The sequence below is a fragment of the Larus michahellis genome, chromosome 13, assembly GCF_964199755.1.
Source record: "Larus michahellis chromosome 13, bLarMic1.1, whole genome shotgun sequence".
Classification (NCBI taxonomy): Eukaryota; Metazoa; Chordata; class Aves; order Charadriiformes; family Laridae; genus Larus; species Larus michahellis.
In genome coordinates, this window is record NC_133908.1 from 390,171 (window position 1) to 417,404 (window position 27,234).

Below are 27,234 nucleotides of genomic sequence, written 5' to 3' on the forward strand. Positions count from 1 at the left end.
GGGCAAATGTCAATCCTGTCTTCAGGAAGGGCACAAAGGAGGACCCAGGGAACTAGAGGCCAGTCAGCCTCATCTCCAGCCCTGGGGAGGTGATGGAGCAGCTGGTCCTGGGAACCATTGCCAGGCACATGAGCAACGAGGAGGAGCACTGGGAGGAGTCATCACGGCTTCATGAAGGGGAAGTTCTGCTTGGCCAACCTGACCACCTTCTGTGATGAAGTGACTGGCTTGGCAGAGCGGTTTATGTTGTCTACCTGGACTTCAGGAAGGCCTTTGACACCGTCTCCCATCAGATCCTCCTGGAGACGCTGTCGATCTACAAGCTGGACGAGCAGATTTTGAGGTGCCTTGAAAACTGTCTGAATGTCTGGATTCAGAGGGTGGTGGTCAGTGGCACAAGGTCTAGTTGGAGGCCAGTAACTGGTGGTGTGCTCCAGAAGCCAATACTGGGTCCAGTCCTGTCTAACATCTTCATTACTGACCTGGATGATGGGCAGAGTGCACCCTCAGCAAGTTTGCAGATGACACCCAACCGAGAGGGGGAGCCGATAAACCCGGGGGTCGTGCATCCACCCAGAGGGACCTGGACAGGCTGGAGAAACGGGCTGGCAGGAGCCTTAGGAAGGTGAACCAGGGAAAGTGCAAAGTCCTGCCCCTGGGGAGGAACAGCCCCAGGCACCAGGACACGCTGGGGGCAGCTCTGCAGAAAGGGCTCTGGGTTTCCTGGTGGGCACCAAACCGGCCGTGAGTTCAGTGCGTCCTGGGCTGCACCGGGAGTGCTGTCAGCGCACCCAGCTCGGGATTTTCCCAGCGCGATTGTCATCCTGGGAGCTCGAGACTGGGTTTGTAGATATTGCGCATATTTCGTTATTTTACTATTGATATTACTGATACTGATATTATTGATATTATTGATATTATTATTTTTAATATTACTCTTAATGTATCGTTAAAGCAGGTTTAGTTCATTTTCAAGCCCCAAGTCCCTCCCGCTTTTCCTCTCTCCCTTCTCTTCCGGGAGGGCGGAGGGTAGCGGGAGCGGCGGCGGTCGCTGCGGGGGCCGGCGCGGAGCGGGGGGGGGTGCTCGGGGAGGGCTGCAGGCGCGTGCGTTCGCGGAGCGCGGTGTGCGCGCGCGCGGGGGGCGGCCTTGGTGGCGGGTGTGCGCAGGGGTGCGCGCGCCCGGGGGGGTGCGGGGGGGGATGGTGGTGGGGGGAGGGGGGGCGGGGGCTGCAGCGCGTCCGCGGGGTGTTTGCGGGGTGTGCGTCCGCGCGCGTGCAGAAAGCGTGCGGGCGTGCGAGCGCGCGAGGGCGCGTGAGCGCGAGGGAGGGCGTGAGTGAGTGCACGGCGTCCGTGCGTGCGCGCGTGGCGCGTGCGTGTGCAGAGCGTGTGTGTGAGTGCCGGGCGTGTGCGTGCGTGGGCGTGTGCGTGCGTGCATGGCGCGTGAGTGCGGGGGGGGGGGCGAGCGCGCGGCCTGCGTCGGTGTGGGGGCTGCGCGTGGGAGCGCGTGCGTGACCGCAGGGCGTGCGTGTGTGTCACCGCGCGTGCACGCCGTGCGCTCAGCCCCTCCGCGGCCGCTCGCCGTGGGCGTGCGCGTGCCCGCCGGGGCGGGGCGGGGCGTGCGGCGCGCGCGGCCGGTGACGTGGCGGCGGGATGCTGCGGGCGCTGTCGCTGTCGCTGCTGGTGGCGGCGCTGGCGGCGGGGGGCGGCCCGCGACCCCCCCGGCTCCGCGTGGCCGAGCTGCGGGACCTGGCGCGGGGCAAGGTGGAGGTGAGCGCGGGGCCGGCGGGGGGGCCGGCGGGGGCGCCGCTGTGGGGGCGCCGGGGTGACGCGGTGTCTCCTCCCGCAGAGCTGCGGCGGGTGACGGCTGAACCGCCTGAGGGAGGTAGGTGCCGCGGGACCGGGCCGGGCGGGGGCCGGGCGGGGCCGGGGCCGCGCCGCCGCTGAGCTGGGCCCGGCCGCCCGCTCTGCCCGCAGGTGAAGGCCTTCGTCACCCAGGACATCCCCCTCTAGTACCCGCCGGCGGCCGCGGCCGGCCTGCGCGGCGGGCAGTGCTCGGGGCAGGGGCCCTGCCGGGATGGGCGGCGGGGACGGGACACGGGACTGGACGGGGCCGGGATGTGGGATGGGGCGGGCCGGAGGACGGGACGGGACGGGACGGGATGGGATGGAGGACGGGACGGGATGCGATGGAGGACAGGGTAAGGGATGGGATGGGATGGGATGGAGGATGGGGTGGGCTGAGGGATGGGCTGGAGGATGGTACGGGATGAGGAATGAGATGAGATGGAGGATGGGATTCGATGAGGGGTGGAGGATGGGGTGGTTGGGGGACGGTATGGGATGTGACGAAGGATGAGCTGGAGGATGAGATGGGATGGGACAGGATGGTATGGGATGCAATGGAGGATGAGATGGGACAGGATGGGAGACAGAATGGAATTGGATGTAGGACAGGATGGGAAGGGAGGGAATGGGATGTGACACGGGATGGGATGGGATGGGATGGGATGGGATGGGATGGGATGGGATGGGGGTCTACATGGGTCTGCCCAGCACTGTCTGCTCCTTAACACACCACCCAGCCATAACCTGGAGATGAAGCACCTGCCCGGCGCTGACCCTGAGCTCGTGCTCCTCAGCCACCAATACAAGGAGCTGGAGGTGAGCAGGCAGCATGGCACCCGCTGCCGCAGCAGGGTCTGGGGTGGGTGGTGTGCCGCAGGTGCCGGGCTGCAATCCCTGTCTGCGTGCAGAGAATCCCCCTGAGCGACATGACGCGGGAGGAGATCAACCAGCTGGTGCAGGAGCTGGGCTTCTACCGCAAGGAGACGCCCGATGCCCCCGTGCCTAAGGAGTTCCAGTTTGCCCCTGCCAGGCCTCTGCCCACCCTGCCACCCCCGCAAGCTCCCACCGCTGAGAGCAAGACCCCACCCGAGCGTGATGAGGGAGAACACCCAGACCTCTAGCAAGGGCTGCTGCACTCGGGAGAGGGTCCTGCAGCCAGGCCCCACTGCGCAGGGACGAGGGCATTACAGCAGCTGGGGACGGTGCCACGGGGTGGCTGAAGTTGCTCCCGCTGTTTCTTGGTGCTGTGTAGCCTCTGCCCCAAGATTGCCCTGGGTGGCCCCAGCCTTGAGCAGGGGCTCCCTGAGCATCGAGGACATCCCGGGGGGTCCCGTGTACCTGTTGCTGCCCACCCTCTCCTGCAGCCCGGGTGGTATGGAGGAGCAGCGTTCTTTGTTCTCCCTCACCATGCCCCAAGGCTTAACTGACTCCTGGTGCTGGGCAGTAGTATCCTACCTGCGTGGGACAGGATGAAGCCCTCAGCAGAAAGCCCCAAGTGCTGAGGGTAGATGTGCTGAGTCCTGGAGGTGGGAGAGCTGCCCCGCGGGGGTTGTTGCTTTACACCCTAGCAGGGTTGTATCGAGCCCCCAGTAAAGCCCTTGTGTACAATCAGCTGCACTGTGTTGTCTTTCCAGGGAGGGCTCAGTGGGGTGCATCCCGCACTGCTCTGTACTGGGCATCAGGAGGAGCTGGGTGCCCCAGAGCCCCTCGCAGAGGTGGGAGAGGACAGCAGCATCACCCTGAGCGCACGACCACCGCTAGTGAGCTGACAAACTGTCCCCTGCACTAGCCATTCTGTCCTGTGCCGCCTTCTCCCTGGTGCAGTAGAAGCCCAGCTCCTGGTGCGATGGAAGGATGGGGCACCATGGCTTGGGATGAACTGCCCATAGAGGGCTGGGGGGGAAGGGGGATAGGTGTGAGCCCACGAGCAGGCCCTGAAGTGCTGAGCCACAGCCCCATGGCTGTGCCGGGCCAGCAGGGACGTCTGGCCCTCGGCTGGGGAAGGGAGCAGGGCACAGCTACACCATCTGCAGACCTGGCCTCGGTGGTAGTGTGGGGTCTTGTCACGGTGCCAGGCCTGAGGGCGGTGGGGGCAGTGAACCAAGAGTCCTTGGCCAGGGTGGGACGCTGATGGTGCCCCTCAGCTCTGGGCATTGTCCCTGAGCAGGAGGAGCAGCGTGTGCCATGTCTCCCCCCGCGGCGGGTGAGCAGCGGGCCTGCAGGCAGAGGGGCTGGCTGCCAGCCCTTCCCGGGCGCTGCGGCGTGCCCTGCACTAGTGGCACGAAGCAGTGGTGCGGACAGGGAGAAGGACCTGAGGCAGAGGTGTCACCCTATAGAATAAACCTTTATTGTCTGGCTGGTGTTGGTACACGTGTCAACACAGGTGTAGAGACGGTGATGGAGGGGCAAGCGGCGCTGAGCACGTGGCGCCCCAAGCTGGGGAGGAGAGTGGGGGCTGCCTTCCTGGCTCTCTCCTTGGGCCTCTCACTCCCCTGGGACCCCTCACCTCCCTGCCCACACCCCAGCACATGGGTGCTGCAGCCCCCTTGTGTGGAAGTGCCCCAGGGTGCGTGTGCGCAGTGGGAAGCAGAGTGTCAGCACGGGGCCGTGGAGCTGTCACCAGGGAGGTGGCACCAAGCAGGGCCTGCGGTGGGCAGAGGGGCTTCCTCGCAGCAGGCCAAGGAGAACCACTTGCGGGTGCGCTGCCGGCAGGATGCACCATGACCTGGGCTGGGCTGCACAACCCCATGCGGCTGCCAACCCCTGCCAGCCCCGGGCCCGAGGGTGCAGCCGTGCCCAGGCCTCCCCAGGTCTCCATAGGACAAAGAACTCCTGGAGAACAAATAACTTAACACGCTGGAGCGTGGGAGGCGAGCCAAGCTGGGGAGCATCCCCGGCAGCGCCTGCCTGGCCCTGCCCACGGGGTCAGCCCACAGCCGGCCAGGGCAGAGGGAGCTCCAGCAAGGCAGAGGCATGGGGTCGCCCCAGTGGCAGAGCCCCCCCGTCCCCAGCGCCGGTCCGGTGGCCCCCCGGACCCTCCTGGGGAAGGCAGCTCCCCTGTCTGACAGCAGCCCTGAGGGCAGGGAGCAGTGGGGTGGTGGGCAGGGCAGGCTCTAGCACTCTTTCTGCCGCATGCGCAACTCATGGCGACGCAGGTGGTTGTAGAGGGACTGCACGTAGGTGAAGACACACTTGGAATCTGGCTTCTTCCCCATAATCATCATGTCTTCCACCTCCACCAGGGGCACGCAGTCCACCAGCATCCTGCAGAGACACAGCCCTCAGCACAACCCCGGTTGGGCTGCCCCACCGCGGGGGCTGGGACGGGGGTCTCACGCCGCCCAGGGCCTGCTGACGCTGGGCACTGCAGCCCTCGGCCTCGCTCAGCCCCTGCCCACCCCCGGTACCCACGGTCCTGCCTCTCCTGGCCCTGGGAAGGGCACGTGCTGCCTGCAATGGGGGCTGCCTGCCTGCCTGCACCCCTTGCCATCCTGGTGCTCTCTGCCCCGGCTCTTGGTGCTGGCAGTCAGGCCCTGCTCTGGCTGTCCCACCCTCCTCCTCCTCCAGCTGATGCTGGTACTTGGTAGGGAGAGACCTGCCTGCCCATGTGCTGTGCCCCCGCCCCAACATGCTCCCCTCCAGCCCCCAGGCAGGTCCAGGGACAGGCAGGGCTGTCCTGGTCACACGCTGCCCATCACTCCTGCCCTGCTCCGCTGCCTCCCATCAGCTGCGTCAGCCCACTTCCCACCCCGGTCCCAGCGCGGAGCCCAGCCCAGCGGGCTGCCTGCCCAGGCACAGCCCAGCACCACCGGTGGGGCGGGCACCATCCGGCTTCGAGCAGCTCAGCACCAGCCTGTGCCTACCACGTCCCAGCCCAGGCACCGCTGCCGTGCTGGGGTCTGTGCAGGGCCCTGCCCCGGCAGCTGCCAACGTCAGGGGGCCCTGGCAGAGCAGCCATGGCTGTCCCCCGATCCCTACAGCCTCTGGGGCCTGCTGACGTCCCTTTGGTGGGGTGGCAGCCCTGCCCTCACCACCCACCCGGCTCCCTGGGCTATAGGTGCTCTTGCTCTCCCCAAGCCAGGGCTCCCTGGGCAGCCGGGGGCGGGGGGCATCCAGCTTGAGAGCTGCCAGCACGGTTCCAGTAGTCACTGCGCCAGCCAGGCAGGGCACAGAGGGGACGTACAACTCCATCCTCTCACCTTTCTGCTGGGGGGTGGTGGATGAGGGGCAGAAGCAACCCTACCACTGCTGCAACCTCCCAGCCCTGCCCGGTTCCCTGCACCCCTGCTGGGCAGTGCGGCAGGTGCCAGCACCGCCAGGGGACAGATGGTGCCGGAGCACCCCAGGCTGCTGCTGTTAGTGACCGATGCAGCCACGAGTTCCCGGGGGAGGGGCTGTGCCAGAACGGAGGGGCTGCACCGCTGACACCGTGGCTGGCCCAGCTGCTCTGGCCCCCACGCCACCCCCTGGCAGGGGCTCTGCCCCAACGACAGGGTGCACGGGGAAGCTCAGAGCAAAAGGAGAGTCTGCCACCCCCCACCGCAACCACCCCCCCTTCCACCCCCAAGCCCTCTCTCCCCCAACCCCCCCAGGCTGCAGTAACCCCACTGCACGCCTCAGCCCCTCAGCGCAGCCCACCCCCCACCCCCGGGCTGGCACCAGGCACGGCTGAGGAGGGACGTCCGGCTGGTGCAAAGCCCCGGGGGAGCAGCAGGGCCCCAAGGACGGTCACCCAGCCCAGGGCCCTGCTGCCCCAGCTCTCCCCACGGGGCCTTTGCTGCACGGGAGTTGATGCAGCCATGGAGGCAGCGGGCTCTGAGCCCGTGGCCTGTCCAGCACTGGCTCCCACCTTGTGATGTGACCGCCCCGGGGAGAGGGGGGCCTTGGGAAAGGCCCCACCTGAGCTCCAGAGGCCCCCCGCCACCACCAGCCCCAGCTCAGGGGGTGATGGCCAAAGCAACAGCAGCACAAGGAAAACCGCTCTGCCCTTATAAAGCCATTGTTTGGGTCCTGGTGTGCTGTTGCCACGTGGAGCCCGGGGAAGCAGCGGCTCCAGCGCCAGCTAGGATGCCCCTGAAGACAGGCACAAACACTGCAAGACGAGACAGGACCCAAGCCTTGACTCACACTTTCCAGGCTCCCCGCTCTTGCCCATATATGAGCAGGCAGCACCTCGCCGGCAGGGCACCACCGCCCACGCCTGGCCCCGCAGCAGCGGCTGCAGCTCCCCTCCAGCCAGAGCCGGCAGTCCCCGCACGGCCCAGGGAGGAGTGCAAGGGGGCAAGTGCAAGCAGTGATGCTGGGGCATCCCGGGAGGGGGCTCAGGATTGTGCTGCTGCGGAGCGGCATCCCCAGCGGCTAATCCCCTCGGTTGGGCCCAGCCAGTGGGGAGGGAAGGGCTGCGACAGCTCTGTTCCTGCTAGTGCCGTCCCTGTGGCTGGAAAGCCAACAGCACCCCAGGGTGACAGTCCCCTCCTCCCCAAACCCCACGGGTGCTATTCTGGAAGGCCAGAGGCCAGCCAGCCGCCTCCACCCCTCTCCTGGCCACAGCTTGGCCCCACCAGCCGACACCACCAGGACTCGCCCCTTGCCCACCAGCATGCCCCAGCCTCTGCCCCAGCCATGGTGGCCACTCCCCGGCCCCTTGGCCAAGTGGCGGTGGTGGGGCACTGGCAGGTATTTGGAGGGGAAGGTTCTCACCATCGCTCCCGGGGGGGTGAAAATGGGCTACGACTTTTTGGTTTTTACCAGCCCCTTCTGGACCAGGCAGCGATAGAATTCCTGAATGTATGTGTACACACACTTCCAATCCGGCTCGCGCATCCGGACCATGTCCTCCACGTCCAGCAACTGCGGACAGTCCGCGTGCTTCCTGGGGGCAGGGAGAGAGAGGGGCAAGCCAGTGATCGCAGCCCAGTCGGGGAAGGGAAGAAGGAGAGAAAACAAGAGACACGATCAGTGCAGTTCCCATCCCCCGCCCCGGGCAGATGCTGCTCTGCTCTCGCATGCTCTGGGGGTGCGCGATGCAGGGGCAGGAGGGCTCTGGGCACCGCCGCGCCAAGGCCATTCAGTGAGATTTGGGGGGGGCACAAGCAAGGGAGGGGGAGGGTAGGTGAGCAGCGTGGAGAGGCGTGAGGTCTAGAGGGAAGGACAGACAGAGGAGGAGGAGTGAGGTGTTCTGGCACGCCAGGTGCTCGGGGAGCAGGTTCCAGAGCGGAGCGGCGCTCTATATAGCCCCTACATAGACCCGCCGGGAGGATGGGGGGGGACAAGCCCAGCCCTCCTGCCCAGCTCCGCTTGGAACCGCACGGCACAGTCCTGGTGCAGGAAGCTCGGGAGAAGATGCTCACAAGAGCTGGAGGAGGAGGAGGAAGGACGAGAGGCCACCTGGATTCCAGGCTGGAGAGTTCGATGGCTCTCTCAAGTCCACGCACCGGTTTTCCCCAATTAAGGCAAAAAGTCCGTTATCAGGAGCACCAAGAGCCAGGCACACGGCCCCATTCTCACTCCACCGAACAGCACCACGGCACCCAGGGAGCTCCCAGGAGCTCCCAGCTCACACCACCGTCCCGGGCACCGGCCAGGATGGGACCCCCACCCACCTGGCCCTGCCCCTGGGCAGGGTGCTGGAGGGGAGGAGGAGTGGGTGGGAGAGAGACAGAAGGAAGGAGAGAGGGGCTGGCTGCCAGCCCTCCAGCTGGATGCGCTCCCGTCTCTCAGCACCCAGGAAAACCAGAAGCAAAAGGGGAAGGGAAGAGACTGGAGAAGCTGCGACGGTGTTTGAGCCCCTACGACTGTGAAAGGCGGCACCTGGCATGGACAAACCCCGCTCCCCAAGGGCTGCGGTCCCGCACCCAGCACCCCAGGGTGTACTGCCTGTGGCTGGGCAGGCCTGGGGGGCTCCTGCCCTGCCTTCGGCTGCTCTGCCCCCTACCCAGAAAGCCCAGACCCTCATGCCCACCCTTACCACACCAGACTGGGCTGTGCTGGCCTCTCTCGGCTCTGTCCACACAGCCACTGCTTTCCCCCGGTGTCCAAACCTCATTGCACGACACAGGGGAAGCGATGCTTACAGGCTCCACCTCCAGTGCCATTGCCCCTGCCTGCGTTCCCCCCTTGCCCTGGGCAGCGAGCGGGAGAGCCACCCTGAGCCCCCCCAAGCCTGCGTGATGGCACAAGAGCTACGTACTCTGCGGAGGAGAAGGCCACCTCGAAGTTGTGGCGGCGGTTCTGGGGCGTCAGCTGGCTGTAGTCAAACGCCTCGGGGAAGAAGTTGTGGACCAAGGCGCAAAAGGCCATGCCATCACTCCAGCTGGATGAGAAGTTCTGGATGTCCACGTGCTGCGAGGGCAGGAGAATTACTGAGGGGCAGAGCAACCGGCCCTGGGGAAGGGGAGAGGAGGTGGCACTCACCTCGTAGCCCCGGGTCTTGGCTCTGCACCAGTCCAGCAACATCTGCTTGATGCTGTTGGCATTGGGCACACCGAAGCTGGAGGAGCGCTGCACAGCGGTGCGTGCCGCCGCAGGGTTTGGCGAGCTGCAGCAGAAGATGCAGGGCGTTATCCACGTGGCACTCACCACCCCAGCCGGCCCGCTCCCGGCCCATCCTCACCTCCCGCCCTCCTTCTGCAGCTTCTCCATCATGGCCTTGCGAGCCTGCGAGGCCGATGTCTTGGGCAGGCTCTGAGCTTTCATCAGCTCCTTCTTCTTCTCAGCCTGGCGCCGCTCCAGCGCAGCCAGACTGCTCTGCCTGGAGGCACTCTCGTCTTCACGGTCGAAGATGCTGGGAGAGAGAGAGATGAAACTAAGGGGACCACAGGCAGCCCAGGGAAAGGCGTGTGGTGGCCTCAGCCCATTGCCAGTCCTGGAGCTTTGGAGACCTCCGCGTCCCTGGGACAGAAGAGGGGTGGCTTAAGGTTCCTGCCTGGCAGACACATCTCCATGCCCATGGACGGATCCATGGGGACTGCTGGAGACAGCGAGTGTGCCCCAAGGACCAGGAGGCTTTGGGGACATCCCTGCATGGGGGCACCACAAGCTGGGTGAGAGGGTTTGTGCAAGTAGACAGCCGAGAGTGACTGCTTGGGGCTGGCCCCAGGGAGGCACTGCCACTCACCTGCCTGTCTTTTTGGAAGAGGAGCTGTAGGATGACTTAGTTTGAACGAACGTGCTGTTGCCATCTGCAGAGAGAGCAAAAGAGAGAGGCCTTGGGCAGGAGCCGAAGGAAGTGGCACCCAGCAGGTGGGGGGCTCTGCCCGCACCGCAGGCAGGGACGGCTCGGTGGCAGCAGCGCCCCTGGGGTTACGCCCAGAGGATGCCATGGGGAAAGGGCAGCAAAAACTCTTACTGTCTGATCTCTTCACGTAACTTGACTCCATGGTTGTGGTACGGGAGGTCTTGGTGCCATCACCTGCAGGGGGCAACGGGGGATAAGCTGGCGCCGGGGGCAGGAGCACCCACTGCTGCCAAGCACCCTCGCATCCACGGATTGCAACAGGGAGGAGTCCCAGGCGGCAGAGGCATAGCCAGGGCAGGCACAGAGGGGACAGATGGCACGTGCCCCCCAGGCAGAGCAAAGAGGCCAGTGCAAAGGAGCAGGGCGAGGAGCAGGAGCATCCCTCAGCCCTCTACAGTGACTCTTGGCTTGAGCCACCCAAGGACTGGGAGAACAGAGGTGCAGGGGACAGGAGACAGGCCCGAGGTGCAGACTAGCCCCCCACCATGCCAACGGGGCAGAGAATCGGGTGGGAAGTCGCCAGAGCAGATCCCCTAAAGATCTCCAGGCAGGCTCTGGGCAAGCTAGAGGAGATGCAGCAAAACTCAGCTCCGGACCACAGTCCTGCTCCCCGCACGGTCGAGTCAGACCCAGGACAAGCATCGAGAGCGGTAGAGAGAAGCTGCGGTGACAGAGTGCTGGGAAAGACTCTGCACAGCACCCCCCAAAGGGATGGCAAACGGGCCGCGCTGGGCAAGCGAGCCCTGTGCCCCCCCAGCACAGCCCGTACTAGACTGGGTGAGACGCTCGGTCTTGGTGACGGTGCTGCGTGCCGAGCCGTCGGCTGACTGGGTGCTCTGCGTGGTGGTGGTCTCCGTGGTGTGGCCGGCCCTCCCTGCTGTAGCCTGGCTTCTCGTCTCCTGCAGCCGCTGGTCCCGTTCCTTCTCCCGCTGGTCTGCAAACACGGGTGGGAGATGGCATCATCAGCGAGAGGCAGGGGCGGTAGGTACAGTCCCTGCCACGCTGGGGGTCCTGCAGGCTGCTGCCGGTCCAGAACTGGCTCATGGGAAGGACGATGTTCTCAGCCTGACAGAGCCAGGGAAGCAGCAGAAGACCCAATGCAGCCTCCCACTTCCCCACAGCCAGGCAGCCCCGCTCCAGCACCCTGCTGGCTCCACCTGCAACGCCTCCGCCAGAGCCCTGGCCCCAAGAGGGGTTGCCGTCCCCAAGTACCTCGCTTGCGTTGGCGCAGCTCCCGCATGGTGTTTCGGATCAGTCGCCGCTCCTCAAAGTCCATTGTCCGATCCAGCTGCAGGAGGAAGTGAAGGTCAGCATCACCCCTCTGCCGCCAGCTCAGGGTCCCCTCGCCTTCCCCCAGGAGCCCCAGCTGCAGAGGAGGTACCATCTTATCCAGAATATCTTCATCCTCAATCCTGCTCAGCTCCTCAACGTTCAGCTTGCTCCTTCTCTCCAGCTCCCTCGCTTGGACTTTCTCCATGCCGTTAGGCAGCTCTGGCTCCAGCCTCGGCGCCTGGGACTGCTCCACCACCTCTGGCTCCATCTACAAGGACAGCACAGTGTGACTGAGCCCCCACCAGCTTGGCCACCCCCCACCCCCTCCCGTCCAAGTCCCCCAGCACCCTGACGCTTGCCCAGTGCCACAGGCAGTGGGGACCCTGAAGAAGACGTGCCACATGCGGCGTACGAGCTCACAGCTGGTGGGACGCCGCAGGCATCCACAGCGACCAAGGCAGGCAGGGGAGCACGACATCGCTCCCTGCGGCACCCCCTGCCCCGGGAGGGCCCAGCAGTCTTTGACCAGCCTCACCGCCAAAACGGCCCCAAATATTCCCCAGTCCCCATCCCCGCAGGCTGCTGGGGCCCTCCGGCACGCGGGGGGTGAACACCCAGCCCAGGTGTTCCAGGCTGGGCAGTCAGTGCCTGCTGCCCAGCAGCGGGCAAGGTGCTGGCAAGGCCAGTGCGCGCCGTTAGCGGCACAAGGGATTTCCAGGGAATTAAAGGACTTAACAGAAAGAAGAGCTTGTGCAGGAGATCAAGAGCCTCCCCCGCATCCCTGCTCAGGATCTAGGCCAGCTCAGCCCCCGCCGGAGCAAAGCCAGGACGCCAAGTCCCTTTCAGCATGACCCCCCAGCAATGCGTGGCAGGCAGTGGGCCAGGCCCAGAATAGGGCAGGGCAGCAGCAGGCAGGAGGCACCGGCATCGGGCCGGAGCAGCTCTGCCACACACCTGGCCCCAGCTGGCATCCTGCTGCCCTGACCTGGCAGCCGGCCCACGGCAAAGCCACCGGGTGGAGGTGACGCCAACCACGTGCACCCATGCCACCACCTGCACCCCGCCACTGCTGCGTCAGGCGGGGGTGCAGGACAGCTGCCTGCAGCCGGCATGCCGGCAATGCGGAGCAGGCAGGCACCATTTGTCCCCCCCACCACAGCGAGCCCAAATGGTGGCAGATCCCAGTGACGCTGCATCGCCCGTGCACTGCAGCCATGGTCCCACCTCATGCCAGGGGCTTCGCCTTGGCTCCAGGCACCCTCAGGGGGCCACCGGGAGCCCTGTGGGCTGGTGCCACCCTCCCGCCCCCCCCACCCCACCACCAGGCACTGCCGTGGAGCAGGGCTGCCTGCACTCACACTACTGTTGCTCCGGGAGAGGTGCAGGGTCGATTGCTGGCGAGTGCTGGAGAAAGCGGGCGGATGGGCCACGGGGCCGCTGGGCTCCTCAGTGCCCTCAAAGTGGGCACAAGGGTCCTGTGCTTCCAGAAAGAGGGTGCTGAGGTCCTCCCCGGGGGGCTCCTGTGGCCCCAGCCGCAGCGTCAGCAGGTCGAGGCGGCGGCCCAGGCACGCCAGCTCTGCCCGCAGCTCCAGGTGCTCCTCCTCCAGCGTCCGCAGCGCCCGCGCCAGGGGCTGCACCCGCCGCAGAGCCTGCTCCAGCTGCCCCTCCACTGCCCCCCGGAAAGCCCCCAGCTCCCTCCGCAGCTCCGCCAGCTCAGCTGCCCCGGCCTGCACCAGCCCCTCCAGGCTGAGCCCCGGCATGGCCGCACTGCTGGTGCCAGCAAGCGCCGCGGCGAGTCCCCCTCGGCTGTCCTCTATCTTTTATAGGGGTGCTGGGGGCACCACCCCCGGCTGGAGGCTGGCCCAGCACACACTTGCTGGGCTATTCTTGTCACGGCGGCCGGGGGTCCCGCACAGGGGTGCCGAGGCAGGCACTGAGAGTGGGCAACATTCCCAGCCCAGGGACCAGGTGGCCCGGAGAGGAGGAGCTCTGCGGAGCAGCCCCCCTGTCCCAGGCAGCTGCCAGCGCCCTTGACGCCCCCCTGGGGGGGGTGTGGGGCACAGTGGGTGGGGTAAAGCCCCCATGTGGGATCAGCCCCAGACCATCACCGTACTGGGTGCGCTCCAGGGCCAGGGACCACCCACGCGCCCTTTCACCCGAGTGCCCTCCTGCTCCTGGCCGGCATCACCCACAACACACCGACCTCTCCAGCCCCAGGCTGGCACCGGCGTGAGGGCCTCAGCCACCAGCTGTGATTTTTGGGGGTCCCTGTCCCCCTGTGTTGCCTGATGAACGCCCCAGGTCCCCACACAACGGGCACAGGCAGCACCCCACCAGCGAGAGGACGTGCCGCAATAGCCACTGTCCCCGGATCCCCACACCACGCCAGTCCCTCCAACCGACCCTACCTGGCAGGGCTGCCAGCACTGCTGCCGCTGCCGCCTCCTCCTCCTCCCTGCCGGCTGGAAACACACCTGGCGGCCGTGGCTCCCACTGGGCAGCCAACGGGCCCTAAGCCCCCCACCCTGCCGGGCAGCGCCGCTAATACCTTAATGAGAGCTGACGGGCTGCTCAGGCCAAGCCTGCCCAAGCGCATTAGCGCAGGGAAGTCACCCCTCTGCAGGCAGCAAGCTGCCCATGGGCAGTGGGACCTCCTGGCTAATGCAGGCAGCACTGGAGGGCAGCCCTGCCAGGCTGCAGGCACTGCCTCCTTCATGCTGGCGAGGGCTGAGCCAAGGACAGAGCAAGCCAGCGGCGCCATGGCCACCAGCGCCTGCAGAGGCAGCTGGACGCGTGCAGGGCCACGAGCGAGGCAGCGCCACAACTGACACCCCGGCTCTTGCCAAGGCCACACGCGCGCACGCCTCGCATTACCCTAGATGGGCAGGAGCAGATAAAAGCACTGGAAGGGCTGCATACGCAGGGTGCACAGCGCACCCTGCCCTACCCCCGCAGCACCTGGGGGGAGGCCGTATCCTGCTCTGTCCCCAAAACAGAGCAGAGGGTTGGTTTTGGTTTAGTTTTGGGTTGTTTTTTTTCCTAGTCACATCCAAGAATCCCTCCCAGGCCAGGCCGGCTAGGGCTGCTGCTCCACTCTCAGCTTGGGATTGCAAAGCAGGAGGAGACGGGATGCCAGCCTGCGGCTCCACGGCGGGTCTGAGACCTTCAGGGAGCACCCCCCCAGGCTGGCTCCCCAGCACCACAGCCAAGGTCCAGAGGAACGGGTGGTGACAGGTTTTTCCCTGAGCTGCTGCCACCCTAAGAGGCGTTTAAAACAGGCAGAGACCCACAAAAGCCTCCCAGACCACCTGCCGCCAACCTGCATCTGCATACGTGCCAGCACAGCCCAGGGTACAGGGGGCTCACGTGCCTGGGGCCGCACGTCCGCACGCAGACCCCGGGGTCCGCCCCAGCTGTGACAAACTAGCCAGAGATTCTGGACCGTGCTGCCAGCACCCACCCGCCCCACCCTGGTCACTGCTCCCAAGCCCAGCGCCCCCCAGCCAGTGCCCAAGTGGGGCACGGCCCCACAGCACCCAGCCCCTCCAGCACTCACCTTGGTGACATTGCTGCTGATACTGCTGACGCTGCAGACGCTGCCACCGCTGCTGGGGATGGTGGTGATGCGGATGGGGGTATTTCGCAGCCCCAGGGTCACCTCTGCAAGAGGAGCAAGAGGCATGTGGGGTTTGCCCCAGCCCCAGCCCGGCGGGCTCAGCCCCGTGCCCGGGGATCGGCTCTGGCCGGGCTGCCTGGCATGCATCCTGCCTCAGCAGCGGGCACTGAGCTCTGGCACAGGGGAAGGGCTCCGAGAACACCCAAGGGATGGGGAACGCAGCCCCCCCCTTCCCCCCCTTGCCCCCCCCGCCCCCGCTCACCACCCTGGCTCTCCCTCCTCCCCAAGGAAGGGCACTTTCCGCAGCGCTCCAGCTGGAGCCAAGACCCCCTGGTGTGAGGGACAGCCCCAGGAACATCGCGAGCCAGCCATGACTACAGGCGGGCAAGCAGGGCTGGATCAGACACCACGCAGCAGCGGGGATGGGACGGAGCAGGACAGCGTGGACTCCCCTGGACCAGCAGGTCAGTGGGGACAGAGCATGAACGTGGGGCAGGGCTGTGGGGATGGGGCAGGGGAAGGACCCTGGCCATGAACATGCAGGACGGTGGGGACGGGGACCGGCTGCAGGGCCAGATGGCCTGCTGGTACTGAGACGCCCGGAGTATCCCTGCCAAAGGGTGAGGGCTGCCAGTGCCCACGCCACTTTTAGCAGTGCCCACGCTCAGCCTCTGGGTCGCCAGCACCCAAAAGCCACTGCTGACGTGGTCCCATCAGTGCCCGGCTGGTCTATCGCTACCCACCTGCCCGTTGCTGCCCACCACCCTCTAAGTGCCCAGCTGCCCACTGGCACCTATTTGCCCAACCGTGCACATCATCCCGTCAGGAGCACGGTCCCTCAGTGCTTACGGCCCTGCCGGTGCCCACCCGCTTGCTGCCCCCACCTTCCCTATGGGCGCCCACCTTTCCCACTCCCGCTTCCCCGAGCGCTGCCCAGCTGCCCATTTTCCCCACCCGGTCTCCTGCCAGATACCACCTGCCTGCGCTACCCATCTTCCTCATCCCGCCCGCCTGGCGGCCGCCCCTGCCCGCACTACCCCTCTTCCCTTGCCCGGTGCCCACCTGCCCGCTGGCTGCCGGGGGCAGCCACGACGCGGGGCGCGTGGGGCTGCACGCGCCCGTCCTTGATCTCGATGGTGAAGTAGGTCTTCATGCCGTCGAGGCCGCGGCCGGCGGGGCCCGGTGCCAGGCGCTGCTCTGCGCCTCCGCCGCCGCCGCCCCGGGCGTTTTGAGAGGGCCCCGGCGGGGCCGCGCGGGGCCCCCGTTGCCATTGGCCGGGCCCGGCCCGCCCCCCCGCCTCGCCCGCCCCCGCCGGGCCGGGGGCCGGGCCCGGGCCCGCCGGGGTGAAGCGCTGGGCTCTCTCCCGCACCGAGGCGGCCCGCGGCGGGGTCCCGCCGGGGCTCGGCTCTGCGGGGGGACAGGCGCGGCGGGGTCACCGGGGCTGCGGCGACACGCGGGTGTCCCCGCCGCGCGCGCTGCGACCCCCCCTCCCCTCCCCGACACGATGCTACCCCCCCCCCCCCCCGGGGCGCCCCTTGCAACGCGTGCTGCCCCCGCAGCCCGTGGTACCCCCCAGAGTGCCCACACGACGTATGATGCCACCCCCCGCCACGCATGCAGCACCCCACAGCGCCCACGCAACACGCGCTGTCCCCGACACCCCAGCACCCAACAACCCCTCCGGATACCCTGCCACGCGTGCTGCTCCTCCCACCCACCACGGGCGCCTGTAGCCCTTCAAAGCTTCTGCCTCCCTGCTTCTGCTGGGGTCTGGCTGCTGGTGCAGGCGGGTGGGAGGGATGGATGCCGGGGCAGGGGGGCGAGAGAGCAGGTGGGCAGTCAGCAGCCAGTCCCACGCAGCCCGCGGCATCCTGCAGCATCCCACCACAACAGAGCACTGCTTCGCCGGGGACCTCCAGCCACGGGAAAGCAGGGAAAGCGGAGGCGACCATCACCAGGACCTTACCCCCGCGGCCAGCCGGGTGCGGAGAGGAGGACACTTGCTCCCACCGGTGAGTGTTCAGGCGAGCCGAGGTCCCCACTACATTCTGCGTGGGCACTGCCGCTTGGGAAGGGACAAGCCAGATACGCAAGGAACAGGACAAGGGGAGCAGAGGGTGAGCACGGCATAGGGTGCCGTTGGCATCTTCCCCTTCACAAGCACAGCACCCTGGGGTCCCCCTTGCTGTCGCCCCGCGCTCCCCAGGGTATTGCCAAAATCCACCAGCGCTCGCAGGCTGCCGGCTCTGTTCTGCAGTGCCAAACCACACTGAGGAGGAGGACAAGGCACAGCTGGGTGTACTTACGCCCCGGAGGCGCAGCGAGTGGTACCCAGGGTCTGTGCAGAGAGATCGGGATCACCCCTGCACCCACCAGGCCCTGGCAGAGCAGGGCCAGCCCAGCATTGCCTCTGGAGAGGGGGGCGAGGGGGCCTAGCGGCTCAGCCCCCAGCCAGGGAGCACCTGGGTGCAGGGAAGCACCGAACCAGCAGCGCTCTGGTGTGGGGTCAAAGTTGCTGATGCTCAAGGAGGGGGAGGGGGCTCAGCCTTTCCCCAGCACCCAGGTTTGAGCCCCCACGTGAGGCCAGGGGGGTCAGGTCCTACACACTTCCCTCCAACCTGGGGTGATGCCATACTGCAGCCCACCACTCCCCAGCATCTCCCCAGGGTTTCTGCCTTCCCAGGACCTGCAGACCCCCAGGGCTTCTTGGAGGGAGGGGACCTCTGCCTGCAAGGGTGGCTCCGAGTGGGAAACCTGACCCTGGGGGCAGAGCACTGCTCTCCGTTTTCTAACCCCCCATTTCCTCCCAGCACAGCCACAGAGATGGTTTTCCCAGCAGTAGGAGGAGGGCAGCTGCTGGACGCTGCGATCCCTCAAGGCTTACAGGGAGGACCCAGGGGGTGCTGGGCCCTGGCTGGGCCAGGGAGTGCAGCCCCGGGGGGGGGGGGGTCAGGGCCAGCCAGCACACGGCTCCCAGCCATATTGGGACAAAGAATGCAAAAGGCCGGGGTTTGCTGCAGGCACCGATTCCCTTTCATGGCCCTGCTGCCGCCCAGCCCGGAGCTGGGGGACTGGTAAACAGCCCGCCAGGCACCCTGCTCCCCCAGCACCCAGCTGGGGCACACACCACTACTGCACAACCAGGCGGCAAATAGCCACTGTCTGGGGATGGCCCTTGGCCTGGCCATGTCTTGCCCTCACATTCCTGCCCCAGCCTGTCACATCCCCAGGGCTGGCACCCTTCCATGTGCCACCAGGATGCACATGCTGCAGGGCAGGGATGCAGGTGGGGCCCCCAGGGCAGCACTGTCCAGCTTGGGGTGGGCACAGCCCCGGTGCTCCCCCCATGGGGCTGCACTTACCCACTGGCGGCTCCCCACGCCTCCCAGGCGGCGCTGACACCTGGCTGTGCACCCTAACACCAAGCTGCAGGGAGGGAAAGTGACAAATCAGTCAGCTGGGGGGCGGGCCGCATGCAACCCCCTACGCCATCAAGCTGCCTTTGCCCACGGGACCGCCAGCCCCCGGTGAAGAGGGCAGCAGCGACCCCAGCCCGTGCCACCAGTTCTGTACCTGGCTGCCCCGGCTGCCAGCACTGGGATGGCCCGTGGGGGCTTGCCCCACCCGGCAGCTTTGCTTCCCACCGGGCTCCTGGGCAGCGTCAGGGCTGCCTGGGCTCCCTTCCTTCCAGGCTGCGTGGTGCTGCCCCTTTGGCTGAGCAGCGCCTGGGGAGCACGGCTGGACCCGCTCTGGCTCCTCACCACCATCTTCGAGCTCTGGACCAGGTTCCGGGACCGGCTGCAGCTCCAGGAGCACGAGGGTCCCCGAGACCGTGGCTGCAGAAGACAGAAGAGGCTCTGCACGGGGGAAGCCTGCGACTGCCTGCAGAGCATCCCTGCTCCTGCAGCCCCACAAGGCACCCGGCTCCCCTGTCTGCACCTTTGGGAGGTGCCACGCTGCCCTCTCCATCCTCCCACCCCTGGCGGTGGCGCTGCCCTGGCCCCGGGCACACACACAGATGGGGCTTTGCCACAGGCACTGGGTGACTCACCCTGGGCACTGGGTTTCTGGGGGTCTCCCGCCTGCTGGCTGCGTAGCTCCTGTATCCCAGCCAGGACATGCTCCTGCTCCACCGCGTCATCTTGCTCGCGGGCCTGGGGAGAGCAGAGGGTGAGAGCGGGGTCAACCCTGCTCCAGTCTCTGATCAGATCACCCTGTCCCATCCCTGCCACCCATCCGGGGACATGCCACAGGCTGCAGCCTCTTCCCATGACACCCGGGTCCCTGTCTGATGCTGCTGGGGATGGACAAGCTGCCCCATGCACACGCATCACTGCAGAAGGCTGGCAGGAGGACAAGTGTCCTCACACCCTGCTGCTTCGAGCAGGCAAGGAGGGGGACACGGTGTCTAATGAAGGAAGGGCCCGAACCCTGTGCACCCCTGGGGCTCCTGGCACTCCTCTGCGTGGGGCTGATAAGCACCAGGGCATGGAGCAAGGAGCTGGCTCTTGCATCCTTCTGTAGCCCCTGCCACGAGTACACCAGCCTTGTCCAGCATGGATGCCAGGAGATGGGAGGAGAGGACAGCCTTGTCCGGTGCCCCTGTCCCCTCCTGCCCCCCAGCCCAGGCACCTCAGGGCTCTGCGAGGCAGGGAGCACCCAGTTTTGCATCACCCTGTCCCTGCCCACAGCACAAACAGCTCTGCTTGGCAAATGATGAGATGATCCGGGCACAGGAACACACGCTCACATCGGAGCGGCAAGGACATGCAGGTGACAGATACCTCCCTGACACAGGCCCGACGAGGGACACGGTGTCCTGGTGTCACCAGCCAGGGCACAGAGTGCTGGTCCTGGCTGTGTCAGTGCCTTGAGCAGCACCACGGGCTCCAGGTGCTGATACGACTCCAGGGCGCAGGGAAGTGGAGAGGGGCACGTACCCCGAGGGGGCACAGGGGAACCAGGACCAAAGCCAGGCGCCACTGCAGCCACCATTCAAGGGAAAGGGCCTTGGTTTTGGAGTAATCGGCCAGAACGGAGTGGGAGAGCCCTGCTGGCTGCCTGGGAGATGTCCCAGCACAGCCAGATGGGGGAAGGCAGACAGTGCTGAGAGGTGGCACAGGGCCGTGTCCCCCACATCCCCGCAGCCTCTTGCCACGGCCCTGGGGCAAGTGGAGGGGGAAGCTGGGCTGAACGGAGGCAGATGTGGGGACCCAAACCTTCCTGCTCGGCTGCAGTTATAATCACTGCTTCTCCCCCTTCACCACCCTCTCCCACATAGGGCAACCCTGTGTGGTGTCCTACTGCCACGAGAGCTGCCCAGGAAACCCAGGCTTGTACCCATTCCTTCCAGCCCTGCCCACCAGCTCGGCCTTCCCCCAGCCAGAGCACCTCCACCACGGCTGCTGGGCACCAGCGTCACTCCAGAGCGAGCCCCAGCCCCTCAAGGGCCAGCAGGAACGACCCGCATGGGGAGAGGGACGGGAGGGATCAAGGTTTCTGCCTGTGCAAGGAGACTGATGCAAGCAGCTGCTGCAGGCGGGACGAGCGGCCATCGCCTCCAAAGAGCAAGAGCACCATCCCCGCAGAGACGCAGCGGGGAGGGGTACACCAAGCACACTGAGGGGCACCGCAGACCCCTCACCCGCAGCACTCGTGCCCAGGCTATGTCCTCATGGAGAAGCCCGGGGCACCCAGGCCTGAGCCCCCAGCCCCAGCTCACCACTGCTGGGGCCACGCTGGCACAGCCCAGCCACATCCCCCATGTCCCCAGAGACCCCAGCTCCACCTGCGCTGGTCCCCTCGGGGGGGTGAGCCCAGCATGCCTGGGGGCTTGTGCCCCAGGCAGGCTGGCACAGGAGCCCAAGGGAAGGGCAAGCAGGTCTCTGGTGGTCCTGCTCCCCCAGCAACACCCTTCGCACTCACCGCTGAGCCTTCTGGCTCCTGGGCAGGGGGCCGCTCGGCAGCTTCCCCGCAGCCACTCTCATCCGCCTCGGCCAGTGCCGGCTGCTCTGCCTCATCCCGCTGGCTGCCCTCCCCACTCCTGGCTGTGGACAGGGGCTCGGTGCTGCCCTCGCCATGGCTCTCCCCGCTCTCAGACAGGGCCGGCAGCTCAGTATCGCCTCTCGGGCTGTTCTTCCCGCTCCCAGCAAGGGCTGGTGCTTCAGCATCGTCCCTCTGGCTGCTCTGTGCATCCCCGGGCACAGCAGGGGGCTCGCTGCCGTTCCTTCGTCTGCTCTGCGTGTTCCCAGCCAGGGTTGCAGCTGGATGGGAGCAAAGGCAGTGTTTAGGAAGGAGCTGCCCACATCCCAGGCTCTCCGGTCTAGCTACCCCCAGGACGCAGGGATGGTGCCTCACCTTCGATCTCCTCAGCCCGCAGCTTGCGGATGGCAGCTCGGATCAGCTTGCGTTCCTCATACTCACCTGCCGCCCGCAGCTGCAAGAGGGAAAGACCCAGGAGAGAGGCAGGGTCAGCCCCGGCACACGGTCAGCCCCGGCACACGGTCAGCCCCGGCACACGGTCAGCCCCGGCACACGGTCGCTCACCAGCTTTGTCAGCTCCTCCACATCGGTGATGGCTTCGAGCTGCCTGGACAAGGTGGCCAGGGCTGCCTGCTGCTCCTCCTCCAGGCGCCGGGACCTGTGCGGGGGTGAGAGCAGCCAGCCAGGAGCTGCCGTGGGTGCTCAGGAGGAAAGTCCCCTCCTGGGCAGGCAGCAAATTCAGGCAATGGGCCCCTCCCACGTGCCAAGCCACCTGGTGCCAGGCTGTTCCCACCCTCATGCCCATCCAAATCTGCCCAAGCCACAGTGGGGCCAGGCATTGAAGCCACCATCCCCTAGGGCAGACGCAGGAGGCGTTCGGGACCCCAGCCCCGTGCCGGACTCACCGCGGCCAGTTCTCCTTGTCGTCCTGTCGGTGGCTGCCACGCTCCGGGCGGAAGCGTTTGGATGCCAGTGCCTCCTCGTCCCGCTCCAGCTCCTGCCGCTGCAGCTCCCTGATGGCTGAGCGGATGCGGCGCCGCTCAGCCAGGTCCAGCGTCGCCTCCAGCTGGGTGTAACGGGGCAGGGCTCAGCACCAGCTCTGGCCATCACAGCCCCCTGGCTCAGCCCCGGTGCCACCCGCCGCCGGGCTGCCCACACACCGCACAATGGGACCGTCTGTCTGGCAGGGCCCACACACACGGCACACGCTGCCCGGCACCGCCTGGCCCCGCGGGGACCGGGCATGGCCCCCCTAGGGGCAGGACGCTGAGACCAGCCATAGCAAAGACGGGCTGCCATGGTGGCATCGAGACCTCCAGGCACGCGAGGGGCAAGGAGACGGGGGCACATGGCGTAAATGCCCCTCGGTAGTCTGTGCAGCCCCCAAGGGTTGGTTGCCTCTGCAGCCCTGTCCCCCCATTCCACCCGCACAGGGACGAGCTCTCCCACCCACGCCAGCGCTTCCACCAGCAGAGTCTGTTGCCCTTCCAGGCCCACAGCCCCCAGGAGGTGCTGACTGGGGGGGTCCTAGCACCTCGCTGAGGAACGGTCCCCCCCAAGCCCCCCTCTCCACCCTCACCCAGCGCTAGGGGATGGTGGGTGGCTCTCGGAGCCAAATCCATGAGCATGATCTGTCCTTAATCAAAGTCCAACACTCTGTATGTGGGAAGCACGGCCATGACCTTCCCACAGCCCTGCCATGAACACCTCATGGGTGCTCTTTAGCCCACCTGAGGCCACCCACCAGGACCTGGCATGGGCATCCAGAGCTACTTTCCCTCTTCCAGATCAGGTCCACAGCCCCAGCCCTGCCACCGGCCCAGGTGCTTTGAGGGGGCCCATGCACAGGCCCCTCCATGCTGAAGGGGGGCAGAAGGCAGCCGGATCCATGGGGAAAGGCCAGCCAGGGCAGGCATGGCCCCACTGTCCCGTTGTGAGACATCAGGACCAACCCTGCGCTGGGAACCCAGGAGGCAATTCCTCATGGAACTCGTTAAAAAATAAACCCCGTGACCCAGGGCAGCTGCTCTTCAGGTTCTGCTACCGCAGGAATCCAGGGTTGGTCCCTCAGCCGGACCTAGGCTGAGCAGTGCCAAGGGCCCCAAACCACCACCCGCAAGCAGAAACCCCCCTGCACAGAGCCCCTAGCAAAGCCATCGCACTTCGCCCTCCCTGCTCAGGGACTGGGGACCAGGGGAGGATATTTCCACCCCAGTGAAGCCAGCAGGCACAGAGCCCCCATGTACACCCCCGTGGCAGCTAAAATTGTGGTCCTCCAGCCCCTTCCAGCCTTGAGGCCCAGCCAGGAGCATTATCCTTCCCCAGCTGAGAAAGTCCCAGCAGGATGCTTGGCAGCTGGGACCACCGACCCCCAAGGCAGCTCCCCGTGGCCAGCCCCGCACTGAAAACACGCAACCCTGGGGGCAGCCGCTTGAACCCTCCCGCCCTGGCAGCCCCCACCATGCTGGCTGGCAGCGCCATCTCTCCCAGCATGCTGCAGCCGCTTGTTGTATCCTGCGGCAACACAAGCGGCTGTCTCCTGGCCAGAGCTGGGACCTGCAGCCCCCCTGGGCTCTTATCCGGAGCTGGCACCAGGACGGGGAACCAGCTCGGAAGAGCAGGAGCTGATGCGCTGCCAGGGCAGGAGGATGCCGGGGAGGAAACCAGCCCCTCCATCCACATGGGCCTCCCATTTCCCATCTGCACTGGGTCTGCCTGCCCCGTGCAGCTCCTGTACCCTGGGATGCTGGCTGCCAGGACAAAGGCACCGAGACGGGGCCTTTCCCTTGCTGCTCCAGCAGAGGCAGTGGCCACCCTGGCCAGCCAGGAAGTCCAGCTCCGCTGCCCATCGGGTGGCAGTGATGGAGTCTGGTCCAGCCCAAAAGAAGGAGCTGAAGGCAGAGGCTCTGTGGCAAGCACAGGTCTCCCCACAGCCGTGCAAAGGCCTTGAGGACAGAAAAACACTCCTCTGCCGCACACTGGGAGGCCGAGACCCCGGCCCTTCCCTAAATAACCTGCTGGCCGTGCAGGGCTCAGCCCGAGCAGCTGGCTCTGGGCAACAGGGGAGCAGCGGCTGTAGGAGCCAAGAGTGCCGGGAAATGCAGGACGTGACGGGACACTAGTCCCGCACAGCCCGGAGCAGGGGACACCCTGGCACCCACGTGCCATGTGACACCCACCTGCCAGGTCCAGGGTCTGCCCTGCCCAGGGGGCTCCAGCTGGGACCTGACCTGCACCCGGGTTCTCCCTGCAGGGGAAACGGCAGCAGGGCAGGAGGAAGAGCCTCGTCCCAAGCCCACGTCAGCAAAGAGCCAGGATGAGGGAAATGAGTGGCTTTGAAGGCTCCATGGCCAGCGGCGAGGGAGAGAGTGCCAGAAACCACGGATGGAGCCAGGGGGTGGGAAGGGGACAAGGGGCCCAACCCTGCAGGCACAGGCAGGCCCGGGGATCAGCACACGCCACGGCCCCACCGGCAGCAAATTAATAGTTCTGAGCAAACGCCCGCCTCGGCACACACACAAAGTGGCTTTGTGAAAAAGGTGCTGGCAAGGCACCCATGGGCTTCTTTCCCGATGATGCCCAAGCACAGCAGTGTTCAGAGTCCCAGCATGGCTGGCGGCTCCTTCAGGAGGGCTGTAATTAGCCCTGCATCCATCCGGCTCCCCAGAGCGGCTGAGCACAGAGCGCTTGGGAGGCTGGAGCCCAGCCACAGGGAAACTGCTCTGGGAACAGGAGCCAGGCACATCAAGAAGTTCCTGCAGCCCCAGGCTTTGCTGTAACCTTTGGAAGGAGCCGCGGAGAGCGTGGCTGCCTCGTAAGGAGAGGAAAGAAAGAAAAACAGCCGGGTGACGGGGACATGGCAGGGATGCAATGCTCCTCAGGGCCAATGAAGCCTTTCCCAAAGGCCACCGGGTGCAAGATGGGGACCTCATGGCAGTGACTTCCCTAGCTCCAGCCTGCCCTGCCTCTGCCTGTAAGGGAATTTGCATCCTGCCTGCCTAATTAACCAGGCTGAGATCTGCAGGGGCTGGGAGAGGGGAGCACTCCCTAGCCCAGGGCCAGCTGACCACAGCCTGGAGCTCAGCACAGCCCCGAGCGCTCAAATAACCCCCTGCTCCCAGACACCCAGCTAAGGGACATCCTGCAGCAGCACCCACCCCATTCCCTGCAGCTCCCTCCCCAGGCTCCTCCAAGCCCTTTGACATCTTCATGCTGAACCACAGGTTCACCCCAACTGGCCTCCCCGAGACCAGGGTACCAGCAGGCAGCTGGGGAGGGAACCGCATGGATACCTATGGGAGGGAGACGGTGGGGCAGAGGCTCCCCGGCAGCTCCCAGCCCAGCCCGCATAGAAACAGTCCCGGCCAGGGGGCTGCAGGGACCTGCTCATGTCCCCCAGCCTCTTTCTTCCAGGACCCCCAGGGATGTCACATGCTGCTGCCGAGGTCTCACTTGCTCCGAAGGAGGAGGAGAAGCAGCCCGGAGCAGAGGGCTGGGGAAAGCAGAGGAGCAGGGAGGAAGCGGTGGGAGAGGCAGTTTTCCCTTATATGGGCTAATCCTCTTCCAGCTGAGCAAAGCCAAAACCTAGCCAGAAAGAAAAATAAGTCCTTCCCTGCCTCGCATCAGGCTTTCCCCAGCCTGCGCTGCACAGGGAGAGCTGAGCTGTGAGCAGGGCGCTCTGGGGACGCAAAGCCCCAGCAGGTCAAAGATGAAGCCCCCAGGAGAAGTGGGGTTTGCTGCACAGGTAAGATCCACCTCCTCAGACGCACCACAGACCCCACACCCGCCCCGTCACCGCTCCCAGGGCTCCATCTCAGCCCAGAGACCTCAGCTGGGACATGGCAGAGCTGGAGCATCGGGAGGACAGGGAGAAACCCAGACCACCCATCCCCACACCTCCAGGGCCCCCCCGTCAGCCCCGATGTCACCCCATGAAGAGCAGTGGGCTCCTCAGCACAGGAACAACAGGCAGGTCTGCACGTTGTCACCCCAAGCAGGCCGAGGATGGCACGTCAGGAGGCTCTAGCAGGGCAGCAGAGCCCCATGCCAACCCCCTGCCCATGGTAGGGCGCAGGTCCTGCTTCCCGCCAGCGCCGTGGCATCCCAACTCTTTCCTGTTCCCGCAGACGTGCCTTCCCGGCTGACTCAGCTTCCTGATGTAACCGTTCCCCAGCACCGGCCTGGGCCACCCCACACTCAGCCCCCACGGCACCCAGCAAACCCCCGGCCCCGAGCTTGCGGTGCCCTGGGGCTGGAGGGGAGGTGGCAGGACTGCCCAAATCCAGGCAGCTCTTTGTAGGGCTTCCCAGCACAACCGCCCCGGCCGAGCAGGTCAGAGCCCAACACCCACAGTCCCACCTTGGGGACACCCAGGCGCTCATCCCCCACAAGGCCAAGGCTCGGCTCTGGCTCCAACTCCTGGGGGCACAAATGGAGCAGGGAAACGACTCGGACAAAGGAGGGGATGCCCATAGTTGCGGGCAGAGCCTGGGGAGCAGCCGCCCCTGGCACCAAGCCAGCCTCAGGCAGCGCGGGAGCAGAGACCCGGGGCCAAACGGCTGCCGGCACCAGGAGAGCGGCGAGCAGGTAACTGGGCACACCTCTCAGGCGGGAGCCACCGGCCAAGGAGACGGAGCCACGGGACAGACATTACAGCCTAAGGACGAGCGTGAGGAAAGGGCCAAGCGTGGCCAAAGCCACCAGGCCGGAGCCTCTGGAGTCACTGGGGCAGGACAGGGGCTTGTGCCGGCCCAGGCTCCTCCACGTGCTGCTGCGCGGCATCCCTCAAGCACTGCAGCAGCCCCTCGCCGGCGGCCCCGCTCGCCCCCCCCCGCCTGAGGGACAGCGGCAGCCCCACCACCTGCGCGGGGAAGCGCGGGTGGGCCCTAGCACCGGCCCGGCTGCCCGCACCTCAGGGAGCCGCCGTCTCCCCTTTTTCGGCGGGGCACGGGGAGCCGGGGCACGCGCCGACCTGCTGCCCCCGGGGAACCGCCACAAGCGAGCAATTGCTGCGGGAAGCGCGCTTCTTGCCCCCGGCCCACCCGCCGCGGGGACTCACCAGCTTCCGCAGCGCTCCCTCGTCCATGCCGAGCAAGTTCTCGTGGGACATCCCGCCTGCCCGCCCCGCCGGGGCAGGGGCCGGCCGCCGCCGCTGTTGTTGTTGTTGCTGCCGCCGCCGGCAGGAGCCCAGACAACAAAGGGCGGCCGGGGCGGCGCGGCCCCGCGCTCAGGCTCAGCTCGACCCTGCTCGGCTCCGGCTCCGGCTCCCGGCAGCGCCGCGACC

At 66.4% G+C, this 27,234-nt stretch overlaps 2 protein-coding genes across 6 annotated transcripts; one reads left to right on the forward strand and one right to left on the reverse strand.

Annotated features, from left to right (window-relative positions):
• The first annotated feature begins 1,449 nt into the window (after positions 1–1,449).
• On the forward strand, positions 1,450–4,212 carry SELENOM (selenoprotein M). Of its 2 annotated transcripts, none has more exons than XM_074606103.1 (5): positions 1,450–1,767; positions 1,847–1,882; positions 1,975–2,009; positions 2,583–2,661; positions 2,754–4,212. In XM_074606103.1, exons 1-5 carry the CDS (start codon positions 1,651–1,653, stop codon positions 2,964–2,966), a joined length of 480 nt encoding a protein of 159 aa, XP_074462204.1. In that variant the 5' UTR covers positions 1,450–1,650; the 3' UTR covers positions 2,967–4,212. The 2 variants fall into 2 exon arrangements, with proteins under 2 accessions (XP_074462204.1, XP_074462205.1); XM_074606104.1 differs by having other exon boundaries at positions 1,503–1,767; positions 3,480–4,202.
• SMTN (smoothelin) lies at positions 4,171–27,234 on the reverse strand. 4 transcript variants are annotated; one of them, XM_074606099.1, is made up of 22 exons: positions 27,010–27,234; positions 21,857–22,017; positions 21,516–21,609; positions 21,327–21,405; positions 20,895–21,232; positions 19,021–19,123; positions 18,543–18,805; positions 18,332–18,395; positions 16,936–17,034; positions 16,032–16,376; positions 14,910–15,013; positions 12,712–12,828; positions 11,463–11,621; positions 11,294–11,369; positions 10,851–11,015; positions 10,193–10,255; positions 9,962–10,025; positions 9,458–9,628; positions 9,259–9,382; positions 9,035–9,186; positions 7,546–7,717; positions 4,171–5,109 (listed from the first exon to the last, which is right to left on the reverse strand). In XM_074606099.1, exons 1-21 carry the CDS (start codon positions 27,058–27,060, stop codon positions 7,573–7,575), a joined length of 2,937 nt encoding a protein of 978 aa, XP_074462200.1. In that variant the 5' UTR covers positions 27,061–27,234; the 3' UTR covers positions 4,171–5,109; positions 7,546–7,572. The 4 variants fall into 4 exon arrangements, with proteins under 4 accessions (XP_074462200.1, XP_074462203.1, XP_074462199.1 ...); XM_074606102.1 differs by lacking the exon at positions 12,712–12,828; XM_074606098.1 differs by lacking the exon at positions 7,546–7,717.

Excerpts from the sequence above, each read along its gene's own strand:
- SMTN (XM_074606098.1), bottom strand. The coding sequence starts at position 27,060 with ATGTCCCACGAGAACTTGCTCGGCATGGACGAGGGAGCGCTGCGGAAG. Across the intron at positions 21,406-21,515 it reads TGGAGGAGCTGACAAAGCTG|CTGCGGGCGGCAGGTGAGTA; the intron begins GTGAGCGACCGT and ends TCCCTCTTGCAG. Across the intron at positions 15,014-16,031 it reads CCCCGGCAGCCAGCGGGCAG|AGGTGACCCTGGGGCTGCGA; the intron begins GTGGGCACCGGG and ends CTCCTCTTGCAG.